A 26039-nucleotide genomic window follows, 5' to 3' on the forward strand; every position below is an offset into this window, starting at 1 on the left:
ACATATTCAGCTCAGAAAACTGTATTTGGCAATAAAAACCTGATATTGTTTGGCTGTGTCCCCACCCAAATCTCATCTTGAATTGTAACTCTCATAATTCCCACGTGTCACTGGAGGAATGCAGTGGGAGGTAACTGAATCACGGGGGTAGGTCTTTCCCATGCTATTCTCAGTGAATACGTCCCACGAGAGTTGATGGTTTTAAAAATGGGAGTTTCCCTGTACAAGCTTTCTCTCTTTGCCTGCTGCCATCCATGTAAGATGTGACTTGCTCCTCCTTGCCTTTCACCATGATGGTGTGGCCTCCCCTGCCATGTGGAATTGTAAGTCCATTAAACCTCTTTCTTTTGTAAATTACCCAGTCTTAGGTATGTCTTTATCAGCAGCATGAAAATGAACTAATACAATAAACTGGTACTAGCAGAGTGGGGCGCTGCTGAAAAGATACCCAAAAAGGTGGAAGTGATTTTGGAACTAGGTAACAGGCAGAGGTTGGAACAGTTTGGAGGCTCAGAAGAAGACAAGAAAATGTGGGAAAGTTTGGAACTCTCTAGAGACTTGTTGAATGGCTTTGACTAAAATGCTGATAATGATAAGGACAATGAACTTCAGGCTGAGGTGGTCTCAGATAGAGATGAGGAACTTCTTGGGAACTGGAGCAAAGATGACTCTTGTTATGTTTTAGCAAAGAGACTGGCGGCATTTTGCCCCGCCCTAGAGATCTGGGGGAACTCTGAACTTGAGAGAGATGATTTAGGGTATCAGCAAAGCATTCAAAAGGTGACTTGGGTGCTGTTAAAGGCATTCAGTTTTAAAAGGGAAGCAAAGCATGAAAGCGCAAAAAATTTGCAGTCTGACAATGCAATAGAAAAGGAAATTCCATTTCTGAGGAGAAATTCAAACTGGCTACAGAAATTTGCATGAGTAATGTGGAGCCAAATGTGAATCCCCAAGACAACAGGGAAAATGTCTCCAGGTTCTCATGACAGCCCCTCCTATCACATGCCTTGTTGTGGGAAGTCAGGGACCCCGAACGGAGGGACCAGCTGAAGCCATGGCAGAAGAACATAACTTGTGAAGATTTCATGGACATTTATTAGTTCTCCAAATTAATACTTTTATAATTTCTTACACCTGTCTTTACTGCAATCGGGAAACATACATTGTGAAGATTTCATGGACATTTATCACTTCCCCAATCAATATTCTTATAATTTCCTATGCCTGTCTTTAATCTCTTAATCCCATCATCTTCATAAGCTGAGGATGTATGTCACCTCAGGATCCTGTGATGATTGCATTAACTGCACAAACTGTAAAACATACGTGTTTGAACAATATGAAATCTGGGCACCCTGAAAAAGAACTGGGTAACAGCAGGGCCGGACAGAACAGAGTCATATTTTTCTTATTGCAGAAAACGAGTAGGAGAAATATCACTGAATTCTTCTCTCAGTAAGGAATAACCCTGGGAAGGGAATGCATTCCCTTCCCAGGGGGTGCCTACGTACAGCCGCTCTGCGGGGTGTCTGCCTTATACAGCTGAAGGTAAGGGATGAAACACACCCTGGTCTCCTGCAGTGCCCCTAGGCTTGCTAGGATCAGGAAATTCCAGCTTGGCAAATTCTAGTCAGACCGGTTCTCTGCTCTTGAACCCTGTTTCCTGTTAAGATATTTATCAATGACAACGCGTGCACAGCAGGACATGAAACCTCATCAGTATTTCTAATTTCACCCTGGTCTTGTGATTTTGCTCTGCCCTTCTGCCCTTGTGACCTTTTATTGCCATTTGAAGCATGTGATCTCTGTGACCCACTCCCTATTTGTACACCCCTCCCTTTTTGAAATTCCTAATAAAAACTTGCTGGTTTTGTGGCTCAGGTGGGCATCACGGAATCTGCTGACATGTGATGTCACCCCTGGAGACTCAGCTGTAAAATTTCTCTCTTTTGTACTCTTTCTCTTTATTTCTCAGATCCGCCGACGCTTACGGAAAATAGAAAAAAACTACGTTGAAATATTGGGGGCTGGTTCCCCCGATAATGCCTGAGTGTCTAGGAGGAAAATGGTTTCATGGGCTGAACCCGGGGTCAGTCTAGGGACTTGGTGCCCTGCATCCCAGCTGCTCTAGCTGTGGCTGAAAGGGGCCAATGTAGAACTCAGGCCATGGTTCCATAGCGTGCAAGCCCGAAGCCTTGGCATCTTCCAGGTGGTGTTGAGCCTGTGAGTGCACAGAAGTCAAGAATAAGGGTTTGGGAACCTCTGCCTAGATTTCAGAGGATGTATGGAAACACCTGGATGCCCAGGCAGAAGTTTGCTGCAGGGGCAAGGCCTTCATGGAGAACCTCTGCTAGGGCAGTGTAGAAGGGAAATGTGGGGTCAGAGCCCCAACACAGAGTTCCCCCTGAGGCACCACCTAGTGGAGCTATGAGAAGAGGGCCATGGTCCTCCAGACCCCAGAATGGCAGATCCACTGACAGCTTGTACCGTGCACCAAAAGGCTGCAGACACTCAACCCCAGCCTGTGAAAGCAGTCAGGAGGGAGGCTATGCCCTGCAAAGCCACAGAAGCAGAGTTGCCCAATATCATGGGAACTGACCTCTGGCATCAGCATGACCCGGATGTGAGAGATGGAGTCAAAGGAGATCATTTTGGAGCTTTAAAATTTGACTGCCCCGCTGGATTTAGGACTTGCATGGCGCCTGTGGCCCCTTTGTTTTGGCCAATTTCTCCCATTTGGAATGGCTGTATTTACTCAATGCCTGTGCCCCCATTGTATCTAGGAAGTAACTAACTTGCTTTTAACAGGCTCATAGGCGGAAGGGATTTGCTTTGACTCAGATGAGACTTCAGACTGTGGACTTTTGAGTTAATGCTGAAATAAGACTTTGGAGACTGTTGGGAAGGCATAATAAATGTAAGGACATGATATTTGGGAGGGGCCAGGGGTGGAATGATATGGTTTGATTGCGCCCCCACCCAAATCTCATCTTGAATTGTAACTCTCACAATTCCCATGTGTCATGGGAGGACTCCAGTGGGAGGCAAATGAATCATGGGGATGAGTCTTTCCTGTGCTGTTCTTGTGATAGTAAGTCTCACAAGATCTGATGGTTTTAAAAACAGGAGTTTTCCTGCACAAGCTCTCTCTCTTTGCCTGCTGCCATCTAGGTAAGATGTGACTTGCTCCTTCTTGCCTTCCACCATGATCGTCAGGTCTCCCCTGCCATGTGGAACTGTAAGTCCATTAAATCTCTTTCTTTTGTAAATTGCCCAGTCTTGGATATGCCTTTATCAGCAGCATGAAAACAGACTAATACAAAACCCTTTTTCAAGCTCTGACATTACATAGGGTAGAGGAATAATTAATGTCTCTGTGTCTTCCCACTTGTTTTTGAAAATAATGTAATTTTCTTTCTTTACCTCTCCTCCCTAGAGAACATACAGAATGGTCTCCAAGAAACCTTGCAAACACGCTGGATGCAGAGGCTCATGCCTGTAATCCCAGCACTTTGGGAGGCCAAGGTGGGCAGATCACCTGAGGTCAGGAATTCAAGACTAGTCTGGCCAACATGGTGAAACCCTGTCTCTACTAAAAATACAAATTAGTTGGGTGTGGTGATGCGTGCCTGTAATCCCAGCTACTCGGGAGGCTGAGGCAGGAGAATCACTTGAACCTGAGAGGCAGAGGTTGCAGTGAGCCAAGATCACGCCATTGCACTCCAGCCTGGGTGACAGAGCGAGACTCTGTCTCAAAAAAATACCAAAAAACAAAAAAAAAACCACAAAACCTCGCAAACAATGTCAACTGACTGGGTATATGCTGCTGCACAGGCTACGGTCTGTGGCTACATATAGTATGTATGTTATTGGCCTAACTTAGGCCTCTAGAATTCTGTGCCTTAAGGATCTAGCTGTTGCCAGTAGTTAAGATCCTGACAGAATGGGTAAAGTGCAGGCAGTGGTGCTAGGTAATACACACTAAAAAGTAACAACTCTGAGGTATGGTGCCCAGCCTCCAAGATGATCCCTGATGACCCTGCCTGCTGGTATTCAGACCCTTGTGTAGTTCTCTTCTACAGTGTACTGAGGTTAGTCTATGTGACCAATAGCATCAATAAAAAGTGATGGTATGGCAATTCTAAGATTAGGTCATAAAAGATTGTGGTTTCTGTTTTGGTGTCTTTGTCTCTCACAAATCACATGCCACGTCATGACAGCACTCAGGCAGCCTATGAAGAGACCCCCATAGAGAGGAATGGAGGCCTCTGACTAAAAGCCACTGAAAAAACAAGCCTGCCACCAACCACATGAGCAAACCTGGAAACAGATTTACTGGCCCCAGTCAAGCAAAGAGATGACTGCAACTTCATGACAGACTCTGAGCTAGTACCACCAACTATGCTGCGGCTGGATACCTGACCCTCAAAAACTGAAATATTGTTTGTTGTTTTAAGCTGAATTTGTTACACAGCAATAATACAGAGGGTTTGGATCTAGAATTAGGAGAGAGGGAGGAGAGGTAACAGAATAGTAAGTCTGAGCCTTCTTAGTAAAAAGATAAACTTTTATACCTTCCTACTTAAGTTCATCCTGATGGCATCAAAGCACTCAGAAAAAGTCCAATCACATTCACTATACTCTATTTAATTATGTCTGAAAGATTCCAGGAAAAAAAAAAAAAAAGGTTAAATCAAAGAAAGTTTAGATGCTTTAAAATGTAAGCTACATTACCTGCTTTCTGAAAAATTCACTATGTGCAATGCTACATTCCCCAATAAACCTAATAAATGATGCATTTTTTCTGGATACGTATATTTGAAATCATACAGATAATGATATCTAGCCTAAAACCCCCCTTTTTTTTTTGCTTAGTTTTTCCTGTCCTATTTATTTAAAAATGTTTAAAGCATGGCACAGTTTACAAGTGAAATACACAGATCTTAAGTGTAAAGTTTGATCATTTTTGACACAGGTACACCTGTGTAATCCACACCACTATCAAAACCAGAACATTTCCAAGACCTCAAAAAATCTCTTGTGTATTCCCAAACTCTCTGCCAGAACCCTTCTATCATTATATATTAGTTTTGCCTTCAAGTATATGAAATCAGAAAATATGTATTGTGTTGTCTGGCTATTTTCACTCAGCATAAGGATTTTCTCATTCACCCATAGATGTTCTTGAATATTAGCAGTTCACAGCACTTTATTGTTGTGCAGTATTCTTACATGACTATACCAGTTTATTCATTCTCCTGTTGATGGATATTTGCAGTTGTTTCCAGTTTTTGTTATTATGAATAAAACTGCTGTGAGCATTCTTGTACAAGGCTTTCTGTGGACATGTTTTTATTGCTGTTGGTATTATATCAAGGAGTGGGCCACAGGAACGATGCATGTTTAAGAAACCGCCGAACACTTTTCCAAAGTGGTTGTGCCATATTACATTCCCACCAGCAGTGACTGGGCGTTCCAGTTGTTCCACATCCTCATTCACATTTGACAGAGTTGGTCTTTCTCACTTTAGCCATTTTAATGAGTGAATTGTAGTATCTCATTGTGGTTGGAAAAATACTTTAAATCAAACCGAAATACAGAATGAAAATCTTACCTTATCAGCTCATCAGGGTTAAAGCAGCTTATATCAGGGAGCCAAGCAGACACTTCATGACTATGTGGAAGGCACTCTTTTAGAGGATTCTTTTCATCTGCAGATGAAAGACTCTTTGAGGAGCTCAATGTCACAGCCAGTTGCTTTAAAACAGAAGCTGTCTGGTGATAAATTTCATCAGCATGTTGTGTTGCCACATGTCTATGGATGCTGATTTGGTCTGTGAATAGTTGCTGACAGCATTTCCACAATTTTTCTTTACATTCAAAACTCCTTTTTGTCGGAACTTCTTTGGTTTTGACAAAAAGGGCAAAGGCCTGCAATTAGATTTCAAATACTAACACTGTTAAATAACCCTAGGTTTATGGCTAATAGAAGTTTCACTGAGATTCCTTATATTATCTTTCCACAGGGGCTTCCAGTTTTATGTTCCATTATGTTATACAATTCTCTGAGGAGTAACACGTCTCTTAGTAAGCTTTAGAAGAGACTATTAGAGAAATTAAAACTACGCTTTATATTGAGGAAGTTAAATAACTCTCAGCATAATTTTATTCTTAGGATATAAGGCTCTAAGTTACACTGGAATATACATAATACAGTTTGGTCTAAAATATTACAAATAACACTATCAGCTATTTTTGAAAGGAATAGGGAAAGTAAATTATGAAGTATGCTTACCATGGAATATTAAGCAGTCAGTTTTAAGTTATATGGAAAAATATTTATGATATAATATTAAGTGAAAAAAATTGGATAAAATTTGCTTATGTAATGTAATCTCAACCACATTATAAAGTACATTGAAAAAGACTAGGAAGAAACGTACCAAAATGTCTTCTTTCTTAGAAAATAATATTACTGTTTTTATAAAAATTATTTATGCTTATTGTAAAACAAACAGAAAATTCTCTTAACCAGTTACCAACTGATGAACATTCAGATTGTTTCTAATATTTGCAGTTAAAAGCAATGTTGAATGAGCATTCCATGCATCCGTCTTTCTATATCTTTAATCACCTACTTAGAACATCCAAAATAAAAATTGAGGGGTCAAAGAGCCTTAAATTTTAATCTGTAATAGTGACTTCCAGGAAAAATGTACCAATTTATACTCTAACCAGAAAAGCATGTGGGTGCCATTTTATCCACAGCCTCACTGAGTTCTACCAGTATCATCAATATTTTTAATGTTGGTCCAAATGAAAGGCAAAAGAAATGCTACCCTATTTTTTTTTTTAATATCTTTGATTAGTAGTAATGCTGAATACTTTTTCCTGCTTATTCTATTTGTTTATTTCTGGCTTGTCTGTTCACATCTGTTGCCTATTTTTCCATTATGGCATTTATCTTCTTACTGAGATGGAAGTGTTTTTAGTGATCTTTTGTTGATCATAGTTACCAACTTTTTTCTTCACTTGTCATTTGGTTTTCAACTTTATGGGTTTTTTTTGACCTGGGGGGTGGGGAATGAAAACTAATCCATCTGTCTAGGATTCACCCTCCTCAAGTACTCCACTATGGCTATTCCAGGGCCACACTTGCCTTTGATTACCCTTTGCCTGGGATTACCCTTTGCCTGGGATGGAATTAACATCACTGGTTAATGTCCCTGACTAGACTGGACCTTGAGCTGGAGAGCATCCTTGATAAGCTACTTCCAAATGTATCTGCATTAACCACACACACGATCATGAAACATTCATAGGAATTCTACCTTTTTCTTTGCAAATGAGTATTTCTTTTTTGTACTGCCATCTAATTCTGCTTGGAGACTGCTGCTGGGATTAATAAGACTCGTATATTTTAAATCCAGGTCAGAAAATCTTAAAATGCAGGTCTCCAGGTCATCTCCTTGGTCTGGTGAAGTGGAAGAAGGCATCTGGTTGGTTGCAACAGTGAAGCAGATATTCCTTTCAGTTAAAGACCTCCTAGAATATAAGAAAGAAGCAGCCATGCTAGTCTTTGATTACTTCTTGAAGAAGATATGAAGCTAATCAATCATGCAAATTAGCATGGGCAAAGTAGCCCAAGCTAAGCATTCATTTACTTACTAAATCAATAGTATTTACTTAGCAACGACTCTAAGTCAAGCACTATTCTACGCACTGAGAATATAGCAGTAAACAAAAGCAAAAGTTTCTGTCTGCTTAGAGTTTACATTCCAGTGGGGTGAAGTAAACAAGTGGATAAATTGATTTTTTATTTTTAAAGTCAGATGGTGAAAAGGTTATAAAGAATGACCAGCAGGGTAGGGAGGCAGTGATGGAGGAGCCCTTCGAACACAGAGAGTAGGAAAAGCTTTTCTGCAGCAACAGCATTTGGGCAGAAACCTGAATTAGGGAGCGAGCCATGCAGACATTAGGGTAAATAATACCAGAAAAGCACCAGGTACAACCCAAATCAATCAAGCTGTGTGCCAGTACCTTCAGTTATAAACGCTTTTTTCTTTTTGCCCCCTAATTTCAGGGCTATGCAAATTTCCTTCCGTAAAAGAAATAGTTCCCAAGAGAGCCCCACTGTAATGAGCCAGAAGAAATGTCAAAATCCCTACTGTGGCCAAATCTTGTCAAAACGGACACACTACAACCATCATACTGTATTGGTTCTTTTGTAAAGCAAAGGTTACAGGTGACAAGCACTAAGAGGCACACTGAGAAAAGGCATTGGCTTTGGTTTGTGCTGCAGCAGTCTGCCAAGCATGTGAACATGGGCAAGCTACTTCTGAGTTCTAAATCTCTCTTGTGGAAATTGTGCACTGTAGTATCTACATTACAGTACTGTACTGTGCACTGGAAAGAAATATTAATATATAGTGTCTGGCATATACTAGGGTTCAATGAATGGTAATATTAGTAATATTTTAATTTAATGCTGTATTTTAAATTTAACATTAACATTTTGTTTAAAAATTAGCTGTGACAGATTATATTTTCCAAAAATGGCTGCAGCAGTATTTCTGGTCCATTTCCCTAAGCCTAGGCAGGCTTGTTAACTGCTCCCAAAAATAAAATGTGATGGAAGCAATGCTGTATGACTGAGGTCGGGTCCTCAAAAGGAGATGCCAGCACTAGCTCTCATTCTGAGATGCTCAGGCTGAGGAGACCAACCACTGTGCTGTGAGTAAGCCAATCCAACCCATGCAGAAATCACACACAGAGAACCAGGTGGAGAGGAACGGAGGCGGCCTCCAGCTGACAGCCAGCATCAACCACTAGACCCTTCAGATTCCAGATTGGTCTTTGAGCTGAGAGCAGAGACAAGGTGCTCCTATTGTGCCCTGTCCAAATTCCTGCCCTACAGCATAACAACTGGTTATTTCATATTACTAGTGAACTGGCAAAGCTAGTTTCTTGAGGACAACATTGAAGGAGGCAGCCAGACGTGGACACTCAAGGTTGTGAAAACAGTAACATGCAAAGAGGTCCTAAGCTCCACAAGAAGGAGCAGAAAAAGCACCCCTAAGAATGAGAAAAAAGAATGTGGGAGACACTGGTGACAAACTTTGACAATTCACAACTCTGTCTACAGGGTACCTCAACCAGGAGAAGGCAACGAGGAGCAGTTTATGTCTGGCGGAACACACACTGCTTGTTAACAATGCTGGATGGGATTGATGGAGACTACACACACACAGACACACGCAATACCAACTTCCTTATGAAGGACCTTTGTTCCTTGGATTCATAAATTAAGATGTCACTTGCACCACATAAAATGCATCTGAATCAGCTAAGTGGTGCTTCCATGGGGCTCAAAATGAGCTCTGTTCTACGAGTAAGGCAAGGTAATACAGATTTATTAAACCCCAATTCTCCTGTATTTGAAAAATAAGTGGAAGAGACTGGGTGAAGAAACACTACCTTCTTTGGCTTCTCTTTCCTTTCTCATGAAAATCTCTTTCATTTAAAGTCCCACTGAAAAAAGTACATCTCTAACTCTACACAAACCTATAAGCCTCCCAGACAGAAGAAAAATAAGTAGAAGAATCTTATTCAACACACTTCCTCCATGCTCAAAGCTGTTTTATTGTAAAGGTAGAGAAAGAATATATATCATTTCCAAATTAAAATTCATTCAGCAAATATTTATGGAGGGTCTTCTAGGTTCCAGGCATTGTTCTAGAAACAGAGAAGTTACTCACCTATAAGGACAGTGCATGTGGGAGGTAACACTGTAGAAAGGAATTACTATCCAATCCGATCCCACCTCCAGCATCTTTCCCAATCTCCCTCTATATGACCTGATGTGGTCTGTCCCAGCATTTATGCTTTCCGCTGCTTTGTTTCCTTTACTTTTTCATCTCTTTCCCTCCCCATATGCTTACTATGTATAGCAAGACTGAGTTCAAGTGTTACCTTTCACTTATGTCTTGTCTGCTACCCCGCGTCACTGCTTCCTTTGAAGGCCTGAAAAACTTAAGTTTCTCTATACTCTAGGCTCATCTCTGACTATGCTCCCCATTCCCCATCACATATCCTACTCTGGCCACAGTTCTGCAAATGAGCCCTGTTCTTTCCTGATTCAAGGTCTACACACCTGAGTGTGGGGTACCTTTCCCACCACCCCAAAATGATCTCCTCAGACTCTGCATCTTTTTTCAGTCTCAGCTTATTTTCATTTACGTATATACTCTGAACTATTATTATTTGTGGCACCTCTGCTATGTGCCAGGCCCATGGAATAGTCCTGGGAATGCAGCTATGAATGAAACAGTTGAAGTCCCTGCCCTCTTGGAGCTCATATTCTGGTAAGGAGAGACATTAAGTAAGTAAAAAAAAAAAAAAAAAAAGAAAATACCAGCTAGGGATAAGGGTCCCTGCTTCTCAGTTTCCTTTGCTGGGTCTTCCTTATGACCCCAACCTCTAAATGTTGAACTACTCTATATCTATACTTACCCCACAGGTGATCTCATCTACTTCCAAGGACTTAAAACTATATTTGCCTCAAAATAATTGGGTGAGAGGAGGTAATATCAACGAAACCAGAATATTCATGAATTAAGAATTACTGAAGTTGATGAGTACATGGGGATGCATCATAAATTTTCCCTACTTCTCTAAATATTTGAAAATTACACAAAAAAAGAAAAAAGGGAAACATAAAGGAAATTTTATGTTTAGAATACTATACAATAAATGACTCCAAATTCATATCTTCAACCTGGGCCTTTCTCCCAAACTACAAATTCACATACCCCACTGCGTGTGAAGCTAGCTAGCTTCAGCTTCAAATACAACTGTTCAAAACCAAACTCTGGTCTTCCCTAGTCTTCCTTATCTGAGTACAAGACAATTTTATTCTTCCGGTTACTCAGACAAAAAAAACTTTGGGATGATTCCTGACTCCTTATTTTCTCACACTATCATTCACTTGTTCAGAAAATCCTATTTTTTTTTTTTTCTTGAGACAGGTCTCGTTCAGTCGCCAGGTTGAAGTGCAGTGGCATGATCTCAGCTCACTGCAACCTCCGCCTCATGGGTTCAAGCGATTCTTCTGTCTCAGCCTCCCAAGTAGCAGCTGGGAGTACAGCTGGGACTCCCAAAGTGCTAGGATTACAGGCATGAGCCACCATGCCTGGCCAGCTTTGCTTTTGAAGTACAATCTAATCAGATCACTTTGCACCATCATCTTCACTACCACCCTAGTTCAAGCTACTATCATTTGCAGCTTGAATTATTGTAAAAGCAGAACTATCTTCCTCCTTTGGGAGCCAGAGAGGTAACTATTAAAAAATAAGTCAGACTGGCCCCGCACAGTGGCTAATGCCTGTAATCTCAGCACTTTGGGAGGCCAGGAGTTCAAGACCAGCCTGGTCAACATGGCGAAACCCCATCTCTACTAAAAATACACAAATTAGCCTGGTGTGGTGGCGCATGTCTTTAATTGCAGCTAATTAGGTGGCTGAGGCACGAGACTTGCCTGAACCTAGGAGGTGGAGGTTACAATGAGCCAAGACTGTGCCACTGCACTTCAGCGTGGGCAACAGAGCGAGACTCTGTCTCAAAAAAAAAAAAAAAAAAAAAAAAATTCATACTCCAATGACTTCTCAATTTACTCGGATAATGTTCAAAGTCCTTACAGAGCACCTTCTCCCTACCCCTCTGATCTCATCTACTAGTCTCCCATTGTTCACTACCTATGATGGCACTATTTGGGGCTATTCCTGAATGGATCATTAGAATATATCAGCGCCACGAGAGCAGTGGTTTTCCTTTGTTCACCTCGACATCCTCAGCATTCAGAACTCTGCCTGGCACCTACGAGGTGCTAAATGCTAATAAATACAATATTCGCTGAATGAAATAAAACAGCAATTGGGTAACCAAAGAAGTCCTCACTAAGGACCTGATATTTGAGCTGAGACCTAAGTGACCAAGAGCCAGTCACGCAGATTTAGAACCAGAGACCTTCAGGTAAAGGAAACAGTATAAGTTCCTAAAATAAGAACAAGCTTGACTTATTGTACGAACAGAAAGAGGGTCTGGAGTACAGTGAGGAGAGGTAGAACTCCACAGGCCATGGTATGGAGTGTGCAATGGAAAGTCGAAGGAGACTTTTTTTTTTTTAAGACACGGTCTCGCTTTGTCCCCCAGGCTGGAGTGCAGTGGTGTGATCACGGCTCACCGTATTCTCGACCTCCTGGGCTCAAGGGATCCTCCCACCTCCGCCCCCAACCCTCCCCTCGAGTAACTGGGACTACAGGAGCCAAACACTAGGCCCGGCTAATTTTTTTTTTTTTTTTTTTTTTTTTCCTGTAAAGACAGTGTTCGCCTCGTTGTCCAGATGGGTCTTGAACTCCTAGGCTCAAGCGGATCCGCCCACGTCGGCCTCCCAAAGTGTTGGGATTACAGGCGTTAGCTACCCCGCCCGGCCGTCACAGGAGACTTTTAAACAGAGCAGTAACACGATCTGATTCAGGATTTGTGTTGAAAGGAGAACAGGCAGGGTTTACAGATCATTGTTATGTAAAAAGTGAGGGAAAAGAGCTAAGAAAGACTCTCTAAATTTTTGGATTAAGCAGCCGATGGATGACGTCATTTACTGAAATGGGTAAGACTGAAAGAGAATTAGGCCGGGAGAGTGAAATTTCAGATGGCCATGGACAAAGCAGATAAGCCAGTATGGTACTCATAAAGACATCACGGCAGGGGACGGTCACACACAGGCATACAGGTACCCAATAACCCTTGATTACTAAAACAATCATTTGTTCCTTCTTAAGCAAACAACTTAGGGAAAATGACGGCCAGCCGGCAAGCCGGGAGCAGCACGCTCGCGTCAGGGCCGGCCTTTCCAACCCAGGGGGAGGCACGTGCGGCACCGCCTCCCGCCCAGGCCCCACCCCGCATGCCGAGCTTGGCCCAACCTCTCCGCCCACTTTTCCCAAGGCGGCAAAAGCCAGAAAGTGGGAGTAGACGAGCACATACCCGCCAGTCCTGATCCTTTCTTAGGTCTCTCTTCCCTGCACTGTTTCCACCTAGCAATCGTTACCGCTCACCGCCCTGCAGTGTGCTCCCCGTCGCGTGTTTGGGTAGAAAAGCTCGTTCGTGACGTCACCAGGCTCCGGAAGTCTCCTGGACGTCGGCGCAAGGGCCGCCGGGAAAACCATTGAGAAGCCCCGGAGGACCGGCCTGAGCGGAGGCGGGGACTAGAGCGGCCGCCGGCACCACCCGCCTTCAGGCGTACGACGACAGCGGTCCGGGGTCTCTGACTGGCCGAAACGGCGGCACTTTCTGCGTGGCCCCGGAAGGACACAGAGCGGAAGGCGGGAGAAAGAAGCAGCCGGCAGGCGGGGGCAGCCTGAGGGGGCGGTTGCGTGTGTGCCCGACGCCCGTAGCCCACTGAGCTTCCTCACGCCGGCTCTAGCAGCGCCGAGCCCACCCGGCGGCCTCTCCTGAGCTTCCGGGAGCCGTGGCGAGCGAGTGCGCCTGCGTGCCGGCCCATCCGCGCGCCTCGCAGCTGTCCTTGCGCCGGCCAGCGGCAGGACAGTTTCCTCGGCGCTTACCGCCTGGTTTCTGGACTCCGCGGCGCACCGGAGGGCAGCATGTCGCGGCGGCGGCACAGCGACGAGAACGACGGTGAGTACCTGCAGCCCGGCCGCGGAGGCCGCTCCCGGTTGGGAACCGAGGCTCGGCATCTTTGAGTGTCCATGGAAGAGACTGGAAGCTCTTCTCCCCGGGACCGTGTGGGGAGCCGCGGAGGGAAAGAGGGGAATACAGTGGCGGTGTGACTGGGCGGCTTCTAGAAAGCGACTTTTTCTGTCCCGCCCCAGTTATTTGAGTCAAGGGCCGATCCTCGGGAAAGGAGGCCTGGTGAACCCCATGGGTAGACCCTTGGTCTCTAAGGACGCTTCAGAATTTGGTCCTTAGCACCACCGAGCAGGGAAGCACACCTGTGTCCGTGCTGCCGCGTCTTAGGGACCCACTGGTCCCAGTGTCTCGTTTTAACCTTCAAAGCTGCACCTGAGAAGGGCTCGGAAGAATTCACTGAAGGAAAGAACTGAGAGATCTCCTGAGTTGCAATCTGAACTCTGTTCCGGTAGTGGTCATCCGTTGATTTCCCTTATTTCGAGCTGCAGGGAAAGAATATTGTCTTACCCACGCCCAAGAGGTCCCTAATAAACAGACACAGGTTACTGCAGATTTTGAAGTGGCCGTAAGCGCATTTCCCTCGTGTGAGAGAGAGTGCTAGAAAACTAACTTCAGGCCTCAGAGAGTTAGAACAGGGGTTCCCATCTGCATTTGGATGATTGTGCTCGTGGAGATCATAGTGTTGTCTTCATAAAGACGGAATAATTCTAGTTTTAACAACAAAAAAATGCTTATATTATACATAAGCCTTACAATCGGTCAAAAACACAAATCCACACACCAAAAAAGTGAAACTTAGAGTAATTCTATTAACGTTTTAGTGTATTGTTTTTTGAAGAGAGTGTAGAGTAGTGGTTAAGAGGTGAGACTTTGGAACCAGAGGGTTTAGGTTCAAAGCCAGACCCTACCATTTACTTGGTGATCTTTTCCAGGTTATGTAATCTCCTTAAACTTTAGTCTGTAATATAGACGTAATGATACTTATATCTTCTGGGTTTTGTGAAGGTTAGATGAGGTAATACACATCAGCAACGATGATGTTTTAATCATTTGCCAGCGCTTAAGAGGCGGTAAACGTTAGCAGATGCTGTCAATGTAAGAAAAGAAACCGTAACAGACATTTTAAATTGAGTAAGTTTTATCCATTAACGTTTGTCTCTCCTTGAGTGTTGTGGCAGTTGAGGTGGAGGCAGAATCGCACGCATTTAGTTTTAATAGTGAAACACCAGATTTCTACGAAGGCGTGGTTTGAGAGGATATTCTAGTCCAGCTTTCTCATCTGACACCTAAGGGTTTAGAGATTGAGCATAACACGGAGAGACAGCTGTCAGTTCCCAAACACCAGCAATAGCAAATCCAGTCCGGGGCTCTCTTCACTACCCAGGTATAAATTAAATAACTATGCTGCATGCTTTGATTTCTAACACAAGAGGCTTCTTGTGTAACCTGTGTGCAAGGCACAGAAAATACAATCCCCTCCCCTTTTTTTTGAGACGGAGTGTCACTCTTGTCAGGCTGGAGTGCAGTGGCGCGATCTCGGCTTACTGCAACCTCTGCCTCTCAGGCTCAAGTGATCCTCCCATCTCAACCTCCTGAGTAACTGGGACCACAGGCGCAGGCCGCCACGCCCAGCAATTTTTTTTTTTTCCTGTATTTTTTGTAGAGACGGGGTTTCGCCACGTTGCCCAGGCTGGTCTTGAACTTTTGAGCTCAGGCGATCCACCCGCCTGGGCCTCCCAAAGTGCCGGGATTACAGATGTGAGCTACTGCGCCCGCCGATAATACAATTTTCTTATGCTTTGTAATTGACTAATCAAAAACTAATATACTTCTCAAGTCATTACTTTGGGGTTGGAGAACTTGAGTGTTTTGTTCTTTCCAATTTCTTTGTTGTTCTTATGCTTTCTTTCTCTCACTTATAGGTAATCCCTAAAGAGAGAGGAAATGTCATTGTAGGGCATCCTAGAGAATTGGAATGCAAATATGTAGAAAAATAACTTTTGCTTTGGTTATTGGGAGACTTACATAACTTTCTTGGAGTTGGCTTCATTTTAACACCAGCTTGCAGCCAAATCGCTGTCCATTTGGGTCTTGCTGCAGGAACCTCAGAGTAAATAAGACAAGTAAAACAAGGCCTTCATTAAGCAAAAGTTTTTAAGGTTGGTATTTTAGTATGGGAGAGGCAGATACAGTTCATGTTTGATAATACAGCAAATCTGAAATTTTTGTAAATTGCCACAATTTGGATAACGATCAGCTGGAGTTTACCCTACATAGTGATCTGAATCAGATTATTTTGGATACTTTCCTTTTAGTTAAACATCTATTTTTTTAAAAATGAGAACTCTTAGAAGCTTAAGGATTATAGAAGGCTATCTTAAAATAGGCTAGGAATTATTACAGTCAGAATTAAATAGGTGCATCTGAGCATTTCTGGACAGTTGTCAGCTGTTGTCTGTCTCTGCCCTGACTTTCATATGCTTGACACTCTCTCTCTCTCTATATATATAAAATACTATAATAGAATATATAATATATTTACATATATATATTTATGTTTATGTAAAATATATACTCTAATATTTTAGAGTATATATTTAGAGTATATATTTTAGAGTATATATTTTACATAAAATATGTAATTATAACGTGTATACTCTATATATAGAAGCAATCATATGGAAAGTAATATATCTGAAAAATGATTTATTCAACAAATACTTAACAGTGCCAAGCTCTGTCCTAATTACTTGCAATACAGCAGTGGACAATATAAAGATAGAGCCTCCCCTCTAGAGTAGAGAGAAGACAGTCAAGTAAAGTGTAGTGTATCATACAGTGACAGACGCTATGGAGTGATATCAGGTAAAGCGGGCAGAGATTTCTGTGAGGGAGAAGTTACTATTTTATGTAAGTTGGTTAGAGAAGGCCTCATTGTGAATGCCATTTGATCAGAGACTTGCCGGAGGTAAGGTAACAGCCTTATAGCTGTATGAGGAAAAGCAGTGATCCAAACAAAGGGAACCATGGACGCAAAAGCCTTAAGACTATAGGGTTCCTGTCATGTTCATAGAACAGCAAGGAAGCCAGTGGTGCTGGAGCAGAGTGAGGGGGAAGTTGTAGGAGATAAGATTAGAGAGATAGCAGAGGGTTGCATCTTATAGGAAGATTATAAAATTAGACTTCTGTGTTGAGACTTGACTATCAAAGATTCAGGGAGGTAGGATTAGGAGGCTGTACCAATGAAGTTCACGTAGTAGTCCATTTATAAACAAGGAAAAGGAAATGCTAAATGAAAAGTAATGTGTATGGATACTAGTCCAGTGCTGAATCTTAATTGCTTAGACTTCCTTTAAAAATGTCTCTGAAGCTTTTTAGTTACTATGGGATATGCAGTCCATTGTTTGTTCTTTTAAGAAAGGATTTAGATTGTTCAAAATCTTAGCCAGAAACAATATGAATACAATTTTGGGAATTTCAGCAATTTACAAAAATTTCAGATTTGCTGTATTAGCCCCATTTAAGCTTCTTAGAATTAGGTCCTTGTCTTTTAGACTGTGGCTGATTTTTTTACTTAAGAAAAAAATGAATAGAAGTGAAAGGATTTGTTATTCTGGGAGAGTATAGTTTATTTCAGAAGTGATGGTTGCCTCTGTTTTAAATCTGCAGGATCAAGGCATGTTATCTTTCTTTGAAGTTGTTCAATATCAAAATAGATGAGCCAAAAAAAAGGAAACAGTGTGCTTAAGGTTTAAAAATGTAATGTTGAAGTTGTTGGTTTTAGTTACTTTACTTTCTTATTTTACAGAGTTGGTTTTTGTTTTCCATTTTGTGGGTCTAAAATTTATTGTAAGGCTATAAGATGTACCAGTGTGCCCATATAAAATTAGGATTGCCTTATAAAGGGGAAATTTGTTTGTTTCTTAAGATCCTTTCAGATGGATTTTATACCTGCTTCTCTATACTAGCCAAGTCTGTCTGAGTGAAGTGGTAATGTTATCTTTAATTTACATTTTAAAACTTTTACATAGTTAAATTTTAATAAAAAAATCTGTTCTTGCCTTGGGAACTACCATAGATATGTTTTCTTCAGGATACATTGAGCTAATTCCCCAAATTGTATTCATATTGTTTTATTTCATTTCCCTGTTCCCTTACCTAGGTTCTCTTCTGAGTTCAATATCATGTTTCTGTTCGTAAGTTCAGATTGTGTCTGTAGTTTCCCCCCACCCTTCATATTCTCTCAACTATCAGATGAGAGTGGAACATTTCTTACTTCTTAATACTTTCTGCCTCCTCCCATTCTCCAGACAAATCTTGTCCTTTAATATAGCCAAAATGAACAGAGGGTTTGCAGTTCAGACATGTGACTATGTACATGTATTTTCTAGTTTTTTTCTCAGAAATCATACCTTCTCTTCCTACAGCATTATTTTCCCCTTTTCAAGCTTATAAGAGGGCCTAACAGGGTTGCTTTAAAGGCTGTGGAATGATTCCAAACTGGAACAAGCCACCTGGAAAGTTAAGTTAAGAAGACTGTAGAGGTGGAATAAAGGGTTGGCAAAATATATGAGCCAGAAAGAAGGGAACAGTGTGCTTAAGGTTTAAAAAACAACAACAAAAAATAACTGCTCTCATTCAGCTAGTTTTTCAGCATCTCCATTCTCCCAACCTCACTGAAATTTGGTTCTGAGGAGCTCTGCTTTCTAGAATATGGTTTCTTAACATCAGCACTATTGACATTCTTGGCCAGATTATTTGTTTTGGGAGATGCCCTATGCAACGTGGGATATTTAGCAGCATCCCTGGCCCCTACCCACTAGATGCCAGTTGCTTCCCCTAGTTGTGACTACTAAAAATGTCTCCAAGGATTGCCAGATGACAACTGGGGGCAAAATCTACACCCTGTTGAGAACTACTGCTCTAGAAGAAAGCTGTTGAATGTTATAGCTGGAGGCTCGTGTAAATATTACATCATTTGTGCTTTGTTTTTTCAATAAATGAATCCTGGAAATAAAAGACCTTTGTGTGAAAGTTGGTACTTTGGGTGGTAGAACCTTGATAGGTCCTGTGACTTAGATTTGATACATACTTAAGAATCAAGGTCCCTGAACCTCTGTGCCACACATGTCTACAACTTTACACAGGCAGATATCTCCAGGAATCAGTACATCTCAGCTCTTATACTGCGTGCATATTATACTTTTTGTGGCATTATCCCTTCAAAATTATAGTCAGTGGACATTCAGTTTATAATGGTAATTAATGGGTTGGGAAGTTGAAGCACAGAGTGTCTTATCCTGTAACCTTTGTAATACCCCCCTCAGATCCTATGTGGATAGTAATAGATTCGTTTTATTCAGCTTCAGTTCATGTGGTGTCTGAAGATCATTTCAGTCATTCGATAGATTTAACATTCCAAGCTTAGAATAGCCACGTGCTGTGTTTTATGAGAATCACCATACATCATTTCAAGCCAAGTGTTCCAGAGGCAAGTAAGTGATTATGAACTTCGTAAAGATAATTCCTTTGGCCATTCAAGTCTGAAGATTGAAGTTATATATAACTTACTACTGTGTAGCCCTATATCCAGCTGCAGATTTTCATTATTAATACAGATTCCCAGCACAGTTACAGACTCTTGCTTTCTTGCCCATATGCTGACCAAATAATTGAATCAATGGAAATCGAAAATTGAATTGTATTAGACTAGCCAAAAGTGTTTAGCAGCAGCATCAGGTTCCATACTTAACACTATTATTTTAATTTTTTAAACCTTATGTTAAACCACAAAAGGACTTAGGTGAGTGTGTTAGGCTTTAAACAAAGTGGTAAGAGATACAGCAAGGGTCTTAATAGACAGGTGTTTGAGGTTAGTTTTTAGCACAGCTTCATTCAACTTGAATTGTTTAGCAATCAAAAGGACAGATGCTTGGTAATGATTTTAGAATGGTAGATTTAAAAAACATAGAGATTATTCAAATGATATGGTTTTTAAATAAATCAGTATCAGTAATTCAGTTAATAAAAGCTAGTTAAAGCAGGAATTGTAAAACATGTGGTCCTTTTTTCCACCAATGATTTGATATAGTGCTCAGGACTTTTCTTTGAATATGTATATACTGACTGTCGTTCCCATTATTTAGGATAAACTATACCGTCGTGCTGCATCATATGCAGAACTGAAATTGTTCATTGAAGACTTGAGATTAGAGCTTAGAAACATGTGAAGCAAGTGAGAAATCCTAATGTTTTATGCTCCTTTTTCCCCTCTTTTGAAGCTTTCCTCTTTATAGCTGATATAACAGCTTTTTTTTTTCCGATCAAGTCTTTCCAAAGCATTCAACTTGGTTTTGCACCCTTATTTTGTCATTTACATAATAATTACATTATTAGACTAATGAATACTACTGGTACTAACAGGTTTCGGAACAAGCAACTGAGGATCAGTAAACAACTCAAGTTGAAAGAATGGGAGTAGCAGTACATGAGTATTCTAACTACTAGTGTTTAACGCGTTGTTGGCAGCTTTCCAGCTTTTCCACAGAAATGCACAGGGCTGCTGATTGCTTAGCTCCATGGGCACTATTCACACAAAATTTAACATAAATAATGCCTCCTGGAGTTATTGTATATAGTGGCTCTGGGAATGGGAGGTGTTGGTTAATCTAGCTTAGTCTGAGAAATGGAGGGTCTGTGAAGAGCTTCTACTCTGTCGGAAAAATAGGGCCTGGTAGAAAACAGATTATAACCTAAAAAGGTTAAATAAAATTTGTGATAGCAGATTTAGCATGTAATGTTAATTTTTTATGTTGCTGAAATAGGTGGGCAGCCTCACAAAAGGAGAAAGACCTCTGATGCAAATGAAACTGAAGATCATTTGGAATCTTTAATATGCAAAGTAGGAGAAAAGGTATGTCACACAATAGGCACAGGCTGTGATGGGTTTAAGAATGTGGTTGACTGCTTTGATTAATTTTTGCAGCTGAAAACTTGAACTACATTTTGGTAAAGCTGGTATTACCATGCATCTGTATCCCAAATTGAATCCATGTTGAAGCCCCTGGGATGCAGATAATTGATTATTATTAGTAGTTTAGTAATTAATAATTTTCATAGAAGATGAGCCTTAAAAGGGACCTAGGGTATAGCCCCTTAATTTATACATGAACTAAATCAGCCCTGAATACTTGAGGTAATTTGCCCAGAGTAACAGAGTGAATTAGTAAAAGAGGTAAAATGGAGCCCATGGTGTCCTCCCATTTCTAATGCTTACTCTGCTATCATAGACTGCTTAGTTTTTAAATTTCACTCATCGACTTTTCATGGATTTCTAAAGAACAATAACTATCTGAATTGATTTATACTAAACCCATTATAGCTCTGTATGCGTGTAAGACTATTTTAATGATCATGTGGAAATTTTTATTTTAGTACACTAAAATAGCAAAAGGACAGATGATTGGTTATGATTTTAAAATGATTTTTAAATATATATTTACATTTAAATAAATTTTTAACAATAAATTTATATTGCTGAGTACTTGACAGATATTTAATGTGATGTCCTCTACAGAGTGCCTGCTCTTTGGAGAGCAACCTCGAAGGCTTGGCTGGTGTTTTGGAAGCTGATCTTCCTAACTACAAGAGCAAGATCTTAAGGCTTCTTTGTACAGTGTATGTATGCAAAAGATTTATGAATCCAGGTGATAATGTATTATCTACTCTTAAATGCTTTGGGAAATGTTTAAAATATATGTTTATGTTCTATATGTCCTTGACTTTCCTTCTATGGGGAAGTTTGTACAAATGAGCCAACCTTTGGCCCTTTAATGAACTCTTTTTCTTAGGGATAAAACTAAAATTGAGCATTTTCCTTGTGTGTTATTTCTTAGAACCTTAGAGTCATTGTAGTTGACTTTTTATAGAGAGAGTACTGTCTCATTCAGATACATATTTTTAAGCATGTATATTTAAATGTATGATACTTAGATTTTAAAATTAGTAGTACCAAACAAATTTGGGAATTGGTAACACAAGTAATAGCTCTTCTTGGAAGACTGAAGAGGCTTTGGAAGCCACTAGTAATAGGCATACTCTCTGGATAAACAGGAGTCTTTGTAGTTACATGAAATTGTAACATATCCATGAGGTGTTTTTAAATTATGAAGGTGACGTTTATCACTTCTCAGCCTTTTAGTTTAGATCAAGTGAAGGTAACTTTAAGAAACTACTAAGGAAATCTTCTGAAATCCTTTATTAAAATGGGGTAGTATTTATACTTAAACTGTTGGAAACCTTGTTTGTTTAAGGCTGAACTTGTATTGCTTCGCAGTATTCTTCTTTAATTTTTGGTTTTGGTAGGGTTTCAGGGAGTACAGTTACCATCAACACAGGTATTTTTTTGAAGACCTTAATTGTCCCTGATGTTCTGCTAGATACTTTAGGAAAACAAGTCAAAGAGAATCTCTTGCCCACTGAATGATTATGAGTTCTTATTTGCTTTTTGAGCTAATTCTAAAGGCTGCCTAAATTAGGAAAAATTGCTTTTTCTAAAGGTTTATTGTAATCCTTTCCCATACTTTTCAAATAACTTTAACAAAATCAACATACTTGGAGTAAGCAAATCTTAACTATATCAGACTACGTTTTAAAAAAATTCAATAATTAAGCTGGTAGGAACTTAGATGAAACTCGTTTTAATTGTGCCTCTTTTCTAAGCAACTAGAATAGTGTTTCTCAAAGTAGAATTCTACTTCCATGACATTTGGTTAGCTAAGTTTAGAAATTCTGAATGCCGCACCCCCCTTAATGATTCTGTATTAAAGAGGCTTGTTTCACCCAGGATTTCTGAGACATTTTACCATGGAAACCATGTTCTGTGGAAATGCTATTCAGTTCCACTAAACACACTTGAAGAAAAACTGTTGTAGCATTAGTTTTATTTATTTCAGTAAGATAACTTTACAATTAAATCATTTACTTTCTTAACTCTTGGATTAATTAATGAATTAAAATGAAAAATTACGGGACTGTGTTTGTAACATTTCTCAGTGACATGCTTTTTCTGGAGTATTTTTAAAGACATAGCTAAAAGTAATCCTGTTCCAAAGTTAATGGAATGATAAAAAGATTCATATAAAATTCAGCAACTTAACGCTATTGTTTTGGGGTTTTCTCGTTATACTGGGTTCTTAAATCAGTGCACGTCTGTTACCTGAGAAGTTGACAATTTATACAACATTAGTTGGACTGCTGAATGCCAGGAATTACAACTTTGGTGGAGAATTTGTAGAAGCCATGATTCGTCAACTTAAAGAGTCATTGAAAGCAAACAATTATAATGAAGCCGTTTATTTGGTAAGTTTGTTTGTTTGTTGGTATGTTATGACTTACTGTTGGGATGGAGGGAAAAGGTGAGCTACAACCAAATAATTTAAAATGCTCCCCTGAAGCATTCTCATTCACTTTGATAGCTTCATAGGCCACCTTTATTTTGATGACACCCCCAAATCTGTAACTGTGTCTCCATCCTTTCTCCTGAGCTCCAGTCCAGTATTCCAGATGCTAGCTGCATAGCCTTCAGATATCTTACCAGGAAGTGCCTAAATTAATGTAGCATTCATACCTCCTTTTTTCTGCCCTTTCCCCAGCTCATACAGTGGCCACTGTGTACTGAATAGCCCATCTATAAAGCTGAGCTTTAATTTTTGTCTTCCCTTTGCCTTCTTGTACCATAGGTGTTCCCAATCCCTGTCAATTCTGTCTCCCTAATTTCTCTCAAGTCTGTCCTGTCTTGGTCTCCAGGGCCTCTAGCATAGTTTATGCCTTCCTCCAGATGTTCTTAATAGCCTCTTAACTGATCTTTTTGCATCTAGATTCTGTTTTTCACTTTGTGTTCTACAGTGGCACCAGACTGGTCTTTCTGTAACTAGGCTCTGCACATGTTGGTTACTGGTTAAAAAACCCTTAGTTCCTTCCCATGGCAGTGTGAGTGGTCTTAAAAGCCTGGTGCACAAGATGATTCCTTGGGTTGCAGAAAGTGAATATTGAGAACTCTTATTTATCTTAAGTGGAAATGAAATTAAGCCTTACTAATAATACATAGATTAATGGTGATCCAGTATATATCATAAATAAATATGTATGTGTTGAAGATATGTGATCAAATTCTTTTTTACTGAGTACACAATCAAAAAAGTTTGGATACCGATCAGGCTATAGGATTAAAGTCCAGACTCTTTAGCCTGACCCTTTATGGTTTCCCCAGTGTGTTTCTCTATTCTTGTCTCCCATACACTCTCCAGCAATATCAAAATAACTTGCAGATCCCAAAACACACCTTGTTTTTGAAGCTGTATGCCTATACTGCCCTCATTGCTCACTACTTGAGACTGTTGCTTATCCTTTATGATCTAGCCTAATTGTTACCTCCTTTGTGATGCTTTCCCCAACTCCCTTTGTCATTGTTCCCAAAAACACTTAATTTGCCTTTTAGTGTGGGAGTCACTCATTTGTATTGAGATTGTGCTTGTTCCACTAGAATGGGTCCCTTAACAGTTGACTTTTAGTAGTGTTTAGCAATAGCACACTGAGCACACCCAATAAATGTGTTCTGTAATTTCCATTTCTGTAATTCAGTAAAAATTACAGTCAAACAGAAAAGAAGCTTATAGGTTGAAGTAGCTAGAATATTTTACAATCTGGATTGTTGATGTAGTATAGCATAGAAACCTATGAACTCACAGATTGCTGTCCTTTATATAGTTTTTGTTACAACTTCTCAATTCTGCCATGGTAGCACAAAAGCAACCATACACAATATGTAACTGAACGAGCATGGCTGCTGCAATAAAAGTTTACTTATGGACACTGAAACTAGAATTTCATGTAATTTGTATGTGTCATAAAATACTCTTGTTTTGTTTTTTTTTTTCAAGCATTTAAAAATGTAAAAACCATTCTTAGTTCCCAGCTATGCAAAAAACAGGTAGTAGGCTAGATCCAGCCCTTAGGCTATAGTTTTTCAGCCCAATAGTTTAGGCTGTAGAAGATTGCTTGTTTTGTAGTTATTATGAAGAACATTTAGATTTAATAGCAGAAATTGTTTGCCCCAACAGGTCCGTTTTTTATCTGATCTTGTGAATTGCCATGTGATTGCTGCCCCGTCAATGGTTGCCATGTTTGAAAATTTTGTAAGCGTAACTCAGGAAGAAGATGTGCCTCAGGTAAGAGAACCCCTCACGCTGAATCTTGAGGGGCTCTTGAGGGGTTACTGAATCCTGGTACTTCCATATAGTACCAGAAATCTTTCGCTGATAATCCATTAGCAATAAAGAAAAAACAGCAGACTATCACACTGTAAGTTCTTACTATCTAAAAATTAAGTTGACTGGCACACTGGTGGGTTCTCATAATATCTGTATGTTGATTTAAATGATGCTGTCCAGTAAGATTAGAACTAATATATCTGGAAATGCTCTGTATAAACCAGATGTCATAAGTCCTATTAAATAGCTTCCATAGGATTTCATTCAAGAATAAATAAAATATGAATGAATATAATTAAAGCATATTTTAAACTTAACTTTTTAAAAATCCTTTAGGTGCGGCGAGATTGGTATGTGTATGCATTTCTGTCATCTTTGCCCTGGGTTGGAAAGGAGTTGTACGAAAAGAAAGATGCAGAGATGGACCGCATCTTTGCCAACACTGAAAGCTATCTTAAGTAAGGGCACAGCTCATAGTACTCTTTGTTGCTTAGGTAAAGGATATCTTATATCAGTGATATCATTTGAGTTTCTCAAAAATAAGCTGTAGAGTTCCTGAAGGTATTTTCTAGGTAATCCTGTTCTCCTGCTGTTTTAACTCACCGAGACCTCAAAGTAATCAGATGTGGTTTGCTTACTTTTGCCAGTGCACAGGACAGTTGGTAATATAGCTTCTTTTAAGCTGCTTTTATATGTTTATAAAAGACATAAAACACCCTAGTGCAATAGTTCCTCAAATATTAGCGTGGATAAGAATTACCTGTGGTACTTAAAATGCTCAGACCCCAACCCCCAGACCTAATAAATTATACAATTTGAGAGAGAGGTTTGGACATCTGTATTATTAACACATTTCACAAGTGGAGAACCACTGCCCTAGCACATACAATGTGTTTATTTCATGTAAATTAATCCTAAATCAAGCTCTTAAAACAGTGGTCCTTAACCTTCCATCCAGGCAGTACTTCTTAAGTAATATGACACATTTCAATTAAAATAATCACATGTCTTCCCATTACCCATCTCTCCCAAGCCGATGTAAAAGCTTGGTTTAGATTGTTA

The 26039-nt window shown here is 40.2% G+C and overlaps 2 protein-coding genes across 11 annotated transcripts in view; one reads left to right on the plus strand and one right to left on the minus strand.

The window, feature by feature from the left end:
• The window catches only part of LOC105477186 (thiosulfate sulfurtransferase like domain containing 2), a 47370-nt gene extending 34177 nt beyond the window's left edge, over positions 1–13193 (minus strand). For all 5 annotated transcript variants that reach the window (XR_011612716.1, XR_011612715.1, XR_011612714.1 and 2 more), the window contains exons 1-3: positions 13045–13193; positions 7332–7545; positions 5615–5931 (exon numbers count right to left, since the gene is read on the minus strand). Coding sequence is in view for 1 of the 5 variants with exons in the window: in XM_011733569.3 (XP_011731871.1) it covers positions 5615–5931; positions 7332–7496 (482 nt within the window). In the remaining 4 variants the exon portion in view is untranslated. The remainder of the gene's footprint in view (positions 1–5614; positions 5932–7331; positions 7546–13044) is intronic.
• Positions 13194–13517: 324 nt separating this feature from the next.
• The window catches only part of LOC105477183 (nuclear cap binding protein subunit 1), a 38290-nt gene continuing 25768 nt past the window's right edge, over positions 13518–26039 (plus strand). For 2 of the 6 annotated variants that reach the window (XM_011733567.3, XM_024791392.2), the window contains exons 1-6: positions 13602–13695; positions 20532–20620; positions 21284–21413; positions 22911–23067; positions 24828–24935; positions 25314–25435. In XM_011733567.3, the coding sequence (XP_011731869.1) occupies positions 21391–21413; positions 22911–23067; positions 24828–24935; positions 25314–25435 (410 nt within the window). In that variant the 5' untranslated portion in view covers positions 13602–13695; positions 20532–20620; positions 21284–21390. Of the gene's footprint in view, positions 13696–20531; positions 20621–21283; positions 21414–22910; positions 23068–24827; positions 24936–25313; positions 25436–26039 lie in introns of those variants that run through there. The other 4 variants (XM_011733566.3, XM_024791391.2, XM_071078052.1 and 1 more) reach the window with 4 other exon arrangements.

Source organism: Macaca nemestrina, chromosome 14, assembly GCF_043159975.1.
Source record: "Macaca nemestrina isolate mMacNem1 chromosome 14, mMacNem.hap1, whole genome shotgun sequence".
Classification (NCBI taxonomy): domain Eukaryota; kingdom Metazoa; phylum Chordata; class Mammalia; order Primates; family Cercopithecidae; genus Macaca; species Macaca nemestrina.